The 10,150-nt window shown below is 38.2% G+C and overlaps 2 protein-coding genes across 2 annotated transcripts in view; one reads left to right on the top strand and one right to left on the bottom strand.

Moving 5' to 3' along the window:
• Nucleotides 1-11: 11 nt before the first annotated feature.
• LOC104624440 (nucleoside diphosphate kinase) lies at nt 12-2,385 on the top strand. Its single transcript, XM_010291808.1, has 4 exons — nt 12-166; nt 774-875; nt 1,622-1,734; nt 2,137-2,385. The coding sequence occupies exons 1-4, from the start codon at nt 38-40 to the stop codon at nt 2,252-2,254; spliced, it is 462 nt and encodes a 153-aa protein (XP_010290110.1). The 5' UTR covers nt 12-37; the 3' UTR covers nt 2,255-2,385.
• Nucleotides 2,386-6,623: 4,238 nt separating this feature from the next.
• The window catches only part of MBTD1 (mbt domain containing 1), a 31,211-nt gene continuing 27,684 nt past the window's right edge, over nt 6,624-10,150 (bottom strand). Inside the window, exon 16 of the mRNA XM_010291807.1 lies at nt 6,624-6,932. Coding sequence (XP_010290109.1) covers nt 6,814-6,932 — 119 coding nt within the window. The 3' untranslated portion in view covers nt 6,624-6,813. The remainder of the gene's footprint in view (nt 6,933-10,150) is intronic.

Below are 10,150 nucleotides of genomic sequence, written 5' to 3'. Positions count from 1 at the left end.
AGCCTCAGCCGCGCCTGTTCCTCTGCCCCGCAGCGCCATGGCTGCCCACTGCGAGCGCACCTTCATCGCCATCAAGCCCGATGGCGTCCAGCGGCGCCTGGTGGGAGAGATCATCAAGCGGTTCGAGCAGAAGGGCTTCCGGCTGGTGGCCATGAAGTTCGTGCACGTAAGCCTCCGCGCCCGGGGAGTCCCCCCAGGCGCCGCCTCCGTTCTAAACGCTTTCCCCTCCCCGGCCAGAATAGGTGCCTAAAGACACATCTGTGTGCCTTCCTGTGCGGCTTCTCCTGCATCGGAAGGCGAAGCTGACGCTGAATTTGCCCAGCCGCGGGCAGTACTGCATCACACGTCAGGCCCCGTTTTCTGTCAAGCACCAACACTTGATCTCTCCCATTTCCTACAGGAAAAAAAATGTACTGGATAACTTAATGCAGCCTACTTGAGAGAGCTGAAATGACCTTGACTGAAAGGTTGCATCGGGTAACATCATCCAGACATCTTGTGCTCAGTTTATTGCTGAGGATTACCGTAATGCAAAGAAATAATTTTGACAACTTGCAACACTGACAGCACTACAAAGAAAGATGGTGTGTCAGGCACTCCTTTAATTTTACATGAGGAGGTTCCACTGAAACCCGTAATAGCACTGCAGCAACTGTTGATAAGGTTAATGACTGGTGAATCCAGTCACTAATGCTGTAGTCTTGCAGTAGTAACACCTTTTGTGGGATGATATTTTAAAAGTGATATTTAATGTTACATCTGTCCTTTTAAAGGCCTCTGAAGACCTTCTCAAACAGCATTACATTGACCTCAAAGACCGGCCCTTCTACCCCGGTTTGGTTAAATACATGAACTCCGGACCTGTCGTGGCCATGGTAAGCGGCTTAGTTTTACTTAAAGACTCCTTTATTGAAGATACTTGTCTCACTCTATAAATTATTTTAAAATATTCAGATACACTGTTATGGAAACACTTTTTCAAACTACCCAGTTCTGATAGTGGCAAAAGAAAACCAGCATTAAAATCAAGACAATCAAGTAAGGAGTTACTATTTATTAACAAGAAGGAAAGGAAGGAGTGTGTGTATAAAATGCATATTAAAATGCTTAGCATGTATTAAGCAGAACGCCTCAAAACCTAATCTTCTGCACCAAAAGATCTCTTGTTTTGGGCAAAAAAGGGTCAGGGGTCTCCCACAGAAACCCATCTTCTGTGTCATTCTATCTTGCACTTCCTCAAAACAATGGAAGCGCCCCAGTGGCATCTCCTGCTTTGACTGTGCAGGAGCGCCTGCAGGCTGTCCTTATCCTATCACAAGTAGGTTTTGAAGTTGGTCTTGTACATCTGTTATGTCTGGGGCTTGGTAAAGTATCTTCTTTACTAGAGTGACAATTTTGATAGTCTTTTTTATGAAGTTCAGTTCCTGGGGTTTTTTTTTCCCCGCCCCCCCTGCTCATCTTTATAGGCCTAAGAGAGAATCTAGGCTAGATTTAATTTTTTTAGTGGTAGAGCCCTTGCTTCTTTGCGAAGTATGTTATTAGCAAAGATCAATCTTTGGTATAGTTAAAATCTTTTTTTGTATAAGCATGGATTAATAGAATTTGTCTTTTTTTCCTTAAGGTGTGGGAAGGACTCAACGTGGTTAAAACTGGGAGAGTAATGCTCGGGGAAACAAACCCTGCAGACTCTAAGCCTGGTACCATCCGTGGTGACTTCTGCATTCAAGTAGGAAGGTTTGTGCTCAGTTCATTATCAATCGAGATTAAAAACTCAATGTTGGTAGTTACTTATTCTAGAAAGTCAAAATTTGTGATAGATATCCTGGTCTGATGGTATTTTACTTGCAGGTCACAATCCATAACTGCTACCTAAGAAAATGGCTTGGTACAAAACTTTTTTTAAATACAGCTCCTCCTCAGAGCTTCATGTAAGATCAGTCAGTGGCAGTGGCTGTTTTAGTAAGTAGCCCTAGTCACCCTGCTTGGCATAACTAGCTCTTACAGTGGGTGTATTTGAATAGCGTACCTGAAATAGTAGTCTTGCAGCTCTAGATCCAAGTTTTTGCATATGGAGAACTACTAGGCTACTGAAATTGTATTTTTATACAAAACAATGGTGTCTGTCTCCTTCCGCAGAAACATCATTCATGGCAGTGACTCCGTGGAGAGCGCGCAGAAGGAGATCAACCTCTGGTTCAAACCTGCAGAGCTCATTGACTTCAAGTCTTGTGCCCATGATTGGATCTACGAGTGAAATGAGTTTCCACGATGAATTGTGCCTTCTTAACACATCATCTCATTCCAGCTATTGACCTGGGAGCAATTATCACCACGGTTATCTTAGTCATTTTCAGCACTGTCAAATAAATGGCTGATACAAACTAATTTGTTGTGGTGCATTCACTCTAGAACAGACTAACACCAACTTCCATGGACAGGAACAGCAGAACAAAAATTCAGTGACTTGCTTACATACATTGCAAAGTTGCTTTGAAGGCTACTGAAATACATTACAGTTGCAAAGCCAACTTGCAGAGGGAGAGCTGAAGGCATGCTTGAGCTACTTCCAACAGAGCAGAACTGAACTAGAAGATACTACGCCGCGACAAAATTTCCCTCCCCTACACAACTATTAATACCAACTGTGAAATATGAGGCCAAGTGCAAAGCTTGCTCCCTATTAAATGCTTATCTAATGCCACCTTCTCCTGTTAAACACTTTACCTCTCGTGCTTTGTTTATGCTCAGACTAACATACCCAGTTACTTAAACAATACCCACCATTTGCAATGCCATGAATATTCTATCTGCATTCTCTGAGGAGAAAAGCAAGCTGGAATGCAATTTATGTAGGTGCCATTATGAGTGCCTTTTAAACAAAATCACAGAAGAAGACTTTTTATCATTTTTATTTTGTGTAAAAAAGGCAAATTTAGTGAATTATTTTCATCTTGTACACAAAGTTATAATTTTAATGCTTTTCACATCCATGCTGAAAATCTGCAGTCTCGTAAAAATGAAAGTAACATTAATTTCTCCAAAAGCATTTTTTCACTTAGTTATGTACATTGCATGAGAAAGCTTTGAATACTCTCTCATTGACCACACAAATTACCAAGAAAATAAAAGATTAAATTTGTACAGATATTGATCTATATATCAAATACATACAGAAATGATGTAAAAACCCTATTTGTTTAATCTTGATTCCCGCCCCAACATTTTCCCAGGGGCCAAAGCTGATGCCTTTTTTTGTATAAATGGCTGTGGCTTTTTGTTTAAATAGGAAAATTAAAAAGGAAGAAAAATTCAGTTTAAATCACAGTTTTTTAAAATCCCTTCCCAATAAAGGATTGTTACCAAATATATTAGCACCATTGTACAAATATTGACGGGAGAGGGTATTCACATCACATAAAACAACAATAAAAAAACAAACAAACACTGAAACCCGTGTTAGTATCCATAGAACAAGGAACTGATAACTGCTTTAGCTTTCCTCAGATGCAGCAAGGAAAAGGTTAAAGAGTTGTATTTAGAATAACATAAAAATCAAAGATCAGCAGAAAGATCTTGAGCAATAAGGAAGGGTAGCTGCAAAGGTAAGGTACATAACTTGCGCTACCTTATGGTTATAAAAGCCTGCTATGCCAAATACCGAAATTAGTTTGACCCCATTGAAGATTTCAGATGTCCAACACTTTGCTGCTCCTTTAGCCAATTAACATGGCTTAGGTAAAATGAAGACCAAAATACAGCCACATTGCTAACGAATGCTTTACAAATACAGTGAAGCCTATACTACGGATACCACAGCCAACAGGTAACCCACTCTTTGAAGATACCGTTCTCTAAATACCTGGTGGAATTTTGCTCAGGTTTGTGTTAAACCTCTCGCTAAGCAAGTGACTTCATTTAGTTCTTCATGTGGTTTGCTTAGGACAGATTTCACTGTACTTGACAATTACACAATTAAGTATGTATTTTGAATTCAGAAACACAAAGAGAAATTTCCCCCATAAATCTCAACATGCAACTTCTATTGAAGTCACATGTGCATCTGGGAATGCATGTCAACTCACATACTTTAGTGTTTAATGAATAAGATACCTATTTTTCAAGAACATTATAAAGACTGACAGACTTCAAATCCAATTCTTACATTTCTCCAACACAGGAAGCGTGTTCAACTTAAGTGCTAATCTTCCATCTTGACATTTGAAGACTGTAACTCAGAAATCAGGTATGATCCTGGGCAATGCACGTAAGTCCAAGGTTTAGTGACTTGGCAATATACCTTGCTCATTACTAGCCCAAATGTTCACATTATGAAACACAAATTAATGCAACAATTTTTCTACTGAAGTCAGAAGCTATTGATGAGAGGAGAAAGCAAGATGGTGCCAACCTTGTTCCAGCTGACTGGGACAATCTGCAAGTTGTTGCATTAAAAAAAAAATAAAATAGTGATGTACTTACCAAACCAAACCAATGCTTGCAGAGCTGGATTTTACAGCAGGTTAAATTGAGAACACAGGAAAAACAATAAATCAAGGCTCAAAGTGTCATTACAATGGTCTCTAATCCTACTTCTCCAATCCAGGCTGTTCAAAAGAAACGTCATGAGTGGGTCAGAATCTGAGAGAAGGTATTTGAAGTCTACCAAGCCTGACGAAGTCCTTTTTATGGCTATTTTAGAGAGCTACAATGTCTTTACCACCTGAAGTTACAGATACTTATAATCTGATAACCAGATTCTGTCAATATAAGAAGCTGTTGTTAAAAAGGGGTCATTATTTAAGAAATTTTACCAGTGAGAAAAAAATTCCAGACATTCCTACACTATACAGGACATTTTTTACTTCCAGTAGTAAATACAAAACTTTACATAATTAACCCCTCTTGCATAGAATGAGGTAAACCTGTGCATATTACCAATACTATGTATGCAAAGTTAGAGCAAAACTTTAGAAAATAATCAAATTGCTGGTTTTCAACTTTCTATGCACTTTTTTTTTCTTTTTAAGCTCAAACAACAATATACAAAAATGGTCTCCTGGGGCTCTGTGGGTTGATATCCTTAAAGCATTTCTTAGGCTGTAGGAACACAGACATTAATCATTTTGATTTTTTTTTTTTTTAAGCCCTAATTTATGGTCAAGAGTCAGATGTCATTGTACTGCTCTGAGGGGACCTGCTAAGACCCAGAAGCACTTATAGAACATATGCAGTTTATTCCTGAGAGTTTAGTTAATGAACCTTACTGGTAAAAGCTAAAGCTCTTGATGCACATTTTTCCAGTCACAGCTCTGCAGGGCTGATTAATCATTTTACTGATAAACTCCATGAATGACATCATCTACAAAAATCTACAAAGTTTAAAAATATGGAAAGATAAAATCCAAATTAAGAGCTCGTTCTAAAATACAAATTATTTTACTGGTAGTCATTTTCACCCTTTCACATGACTTTAGCCTTTAAAAAAAAAATCTGGAGTTAAGCAGGTGAGGCTAATGGGATACTTGAAGTGAGACACAAGGATTCCAGGCAATAAGCATATCCAGTTCATGAATTAAATACCAGACAGTATATGATTTATATAGTGTTCTCAAGTCTCAACTTCCACATTACACTATTGCAACAAGAGAAGAATATTGCGGGCTGTGCAGAACTGATCTTTTTAATCCACAACGTATGGCTCCTTTTAGCTCCACTGAAATCACATGGAACATAGGCTTTGAATGTTTAGAAATAAATATTTAAGATGGTGAGGAAACATCTAGGTCTTTCTGAATGGAAAAAAATAATCCGAAGAACACTCAGAAGTTCCTTCTTACTACCAAGGGGGGGCCTGAGTTACTGTCCATCTAAGTTTCTTCTTTAGTCTGAATTCATAGCTAAAACTGATCTTCCAAATGAGGGAATTTTCTGAAGTTCCAGTTTGGCATAGGGCTCTGTAAACATTTGCTGAAGCATTCCAAGACTACAGACATTCATGTACAGACAAGAGCTTTATAGTCCCAATCCAATGCCCACTGCAGTCAATGGAGACAAGGCTACTGATATCAATGGGCACTGAATCAGACCCTAAGAACTTTAAAAACAAAAACAAAACCAACAAAACCCACCAAAAAACCAAACCCACCCCCCCTTATATTAAAAAAAAAGTATTTTAAACTAAATAAAAACATCTTGAAAAGTTAAAATCTTCCTCAGGCGATGGCTCCATTGCAATTGGGGCTACTCACTGAGTAGAGCTTTACAGGACTATCTTCCACATACAATTTATGCCTCTAAATTAGAGCTTAAATGCCTTATTTTCACAATTAAAAAAAAAAAAAAAGAGGCGTGACCAGTGCAGTTCACAAGAGTCTAGAAGTCTCCCAACTTGTACCAAAAAGGTTCATTTGTTATGACAGTTCATTTGTATTTGCAACTATATCTTCCTCCAACCGCTTCCCACAATCATGCTAATTAAACTTTAATCTTACAAAAAAATTAGAATTTCAGTTCTTGTTAACAATGCACAATAAATCTGAACTTGAAAATATTACAAAATTCTTTCAAAAGCTTCAAATACAACACAAAAGTGTCCATTTTTGTTTTTAATAAATTGAAAAATCTTTTTCACTAAAATAGTTTCCCCACCCTTCCAAAAAATTCTGAACTGAGTCTAACTCATCTACAGTTAGCAAAGTGCCCCAGGTACAGTCACCTGAACCGTACCATCGAAGTGGGAACAAAATCAGTCAGTCTTGGAGAAAGGCTCTTTTCCTCTCACCAGTACTCTGCCCCTCATTTTTCTGAGCTGCCTTACGGTTCTTGTTTGATGTAGTAACTCGCAGATCCGTTGCTTTCCTGATCAGATGCTCCTTGAAGGAAGCTGTACTCTTCTCCATCTAGCAACTCCTCCTTCAGCTGCAATGAAGTCACTAAAAAGAAAAGATGAGCATTAAAGACCTATAAAATTCAAAGTCAGTACAACTTTTTCTTAAATTTACTCAGTATTATTTAAATTGACCAGATTTAAGTCTGGTTAATTTAATGAGAGACCCCAGATTTTCCATTTTCTTATGTTCTGCATTGTAGTGCTTCTTCTTTTAACACTCAGCATCCAATGGAAAGCAGATGCTTTCTGACTGTAAATTGAGCCTTAAGTTATGCTCTAATATTAACATATTTGAACAAATTACTTAAAATAATATATTCCCTACAGTTTTTTTTTCAAGAATTTAGTATTATTAAACACTGGTTTAAGAAGATAACTGAACATGTTAATAGGAATAATGACTGTCGCTCAGAACAACACTTATTTTACTGTTTACTCTTTTGTTTACTGTTTACTTCCTATTTAGTCTTTACATAAGTAAAAATAAGATTAACTGATGTCCATTTACAATCTGCAAATCACATTACTTAGCCCAATTACCATAAACGGTCTATGTGAGACAAGAAAAAAAAACATTGACAAAGATTTCTCAATACAACATGAAAATTTTAAGATCGCAGAAGATGTTTCATGCAAGCAAAACATCTTTTTTTGCGTTTTAATCTTCTTTCATTTGTAAAAAGAAAATAGAAATGAGATCTAAGACATAAAAAAGATGTTATGAATAGCAATAATGTCACAATTACTCTTCCAGTTTCATTAATGAATAGTGAAAATTATCAAAATATGAGCACAACGAAAGGAACACTGAAAACAAAACATGTCAAGACTTTCATTAAAGGTGCAGTACCCACAAGAAAGGGTTGATTATAAAAACACATGGTTCTCTGACTAAATGAATGAGAAGAGTATTAAAGCTTATAGCTACTGAACACAAAGTTTATATGCATTATCAATGTATCTTGAAATGCAGAAATATGCAGTGAAAGAAAAAAAAAAAGCCACCCATAACCTGTTGCTGCTAGTAGTCCTGCAATAACTTACAAGCCATTTGATTATTCTTTTATTATTTTTCTATGTCATCTTCCTTGATGAAACAAACTCTTGTGCTAAATAAAAATAAAATTTGAAAATTAAGATATTAAGAAATGTCAAAAAGTTAGAGCATAATGCAAGCTCTCCTCATTTCTTTCTTTAGTAGATGCCTCCTCCCACCTACACAGCCCAAATCCCTTGCTGCTGTTTTCTCCCCTAAATACTTCTCCCTGCATTATGCCCAACTCTGATCAAGAGTCTTGGTCTGTGGAGGACAACAGGACAACAAGTGCTGTCTAAATGATACGGCATTATCACTTAGATGATAACATAACCAATTGGTTACTTGGATATGCTGCTTACACCTGAAGCAAACACTACACATAGGTCTGGAATACCGGACACCAGGCATGTTCTTTTTGTTCTCTCCCCCCAGTATTTGTGGAATGCTTCCGCAGGTACAAGAGTAATAGCAGTCTCCATAATTTGGCTTGCCTCTGGCTAATTTGAACCAAAAGCCTTACATACAGGTATCTAACGATACTTTGCTTCATTTGTCCCTATGATACAGCTTTTAACTACAATCCTCCATAAGAAAAGCTTAGCTACAGCTATACAACAAAAGTTACTTGAAAGAAGAATAAAAAAAGGTAATGGAAGTCATCTGACCGATCACCTTGGAAGTAAAAGGGATGCAGATGTGCAAGATACTCCCTTTTTAAATAGTCCCAGTGATTTGCCTGGAGACAGGCTGTCCGATGCAATGTCACTCAAATCCCTAAAACATCAATATAGCACAGAGCAACATGGTCTGCAGTATGTGCAGAAGTAGGGTGAGTCTCTCAGAACGGTCTCCTCCTCTGACAAGCTGGCTATAGGCTCTTTTAAAAAGTGAAGCTGCCCCACAGTTGCATTTCAGTGCTTAAAAGATCATTTCATAGGACTGAAGATGAGATGCAAAATACTCATGGATGCTAAAGAAGCACCATGACTTTGCTAGAGAGCAAAACCACTTCATGCTATACAAGATGAAGAAGTACTGAAACCTCCAGCGCTTTAAAGAGTTGTTTAATGAGTCTTACTGAGGTCTCCGATAGGCAAGAGGTTTTAGAGCAGATGCCTGTCTCATTACTAATCTTGCATTACTTCCACTCAAAGCCATATGAGCATCTCCTGCAATGTGCCTACATCCCAGCTACAGCTACTGAAATGTGAGGCAGTGCACGATGTTGAGGAATATGCATGCCGTTAGCAAGTTCCAGCTGATCTCAAGTGGGTTCTTAACTTGCCGTATGATATCAGGGGTATGCCCTCCTCTTCTCCAGCTGAAAGGGTGTGGTCTTGTTGGTTTCAATTTAAATTTAAACACCTTTGAACAATGATAAGGCTACATCACCAATAAAAGTAATTTTGTCAAGCATCTCCAAAATTCAGAACTTTGAAAAGTTCCCTCAACATGATCAGAGAAAGCATGGGGTGTCAGAAACCAAAGAACACAGGTGTTTCTTGGGAACTCGGAGATCTACTGACACAGAAAACTCAGACTGTGCACGTCTGTGCACTACATACATGCAGTTAAGGTGTAGATTTGCAGTAAGAGAAGGAGAAAGAGCTGTGCAGAAACAAACACTCCCGAACACTCTCTCTCTTTTGCATCAAAGACTCTGGTAAAAGACAGGCATGTACACATGAGTACCAAGCCGAAGTAAAAATTATAATAGAGTTCTTGAGAAGTGTTGAGAGGTGTGCAGAAGGGAGTCAAGATTTGTCCTCGGGGTCCAAAGGCAGCAAGTAGGTTACCATGCCCTGTTCTGTGAACAGCTAATGCACGGACAAGAGAAACTGTTCTGCCTGCATTCCTCAGTCAATGAAAAGTGCCAGAACAGCAGCCGACTCTGACTAAAGCAAGTTTACGGGAGCGTAAATCAAGCAAATCTGAAGCTAAATCTATCAACTTGGTAACTGTGCTGCAGGGAGAACATAATCCAGTTTGTCTGACAGATCACATTGCTACAACATATTTGTGAGAAATAATTTGTTTACCTGCTACATTATATTGCCATACATATTAGGAAAAGGGAAGAAAAAAACTACCAGATCCTATGGCCTCCTATGAAGTTCTAAAACAGCTGCAATCCTTTTCTACGATTCATTTAGTGACATGGTGCATCAGTGAGAATGAAAAGCTCTCTAACAGAAAAAAAGAAAATGAACCAAAATTTAAAG

This window comes from Phaethon lepturus, unplaced genomic scaffold (assembly GCF_000687285.1).
Source record: "Phaethon lepturus isolate BGI_N335 unplaced genomic scaffold, ASM68728v1 scaffold19647, whole genome shotgun sequence".
In the NCBI taxonomy this organism is placed as follows: Eukaryota; Metazoa; Chordata; class Aves; order Phaethontiformes; family Phaethontidae; genus Phaethon; species Phaethon lepturus.
This window is presented reverse-complemented; position numbering and strand designations above follow the sequence as displayed.

Bases quoted from the DNA above. Each gene is read 5' to 3' on its own strand.
- LOC104624440 (XM_010291808.1), top strand. From the start codon at position 38: ATGGCTGCCCACTGCGAGCGCACCTTCATCGCCATCAAGCCCGATGGC. The intron at 876-1,621 runs GTAAGCGGCTTA...TTTTTCCTTAAG, and splicing joins CCGGACCTGTCGTGGCCATG to GTGTGGGAAGGACTCAACGT. The intron at 1,735-2,136 runs GTTTGTGCTCAG...CTCCTTCCGCAG, and splicing joins TTCTGCATTCAAGTAGGAAG to AAACATCATTCATGGCAGTG.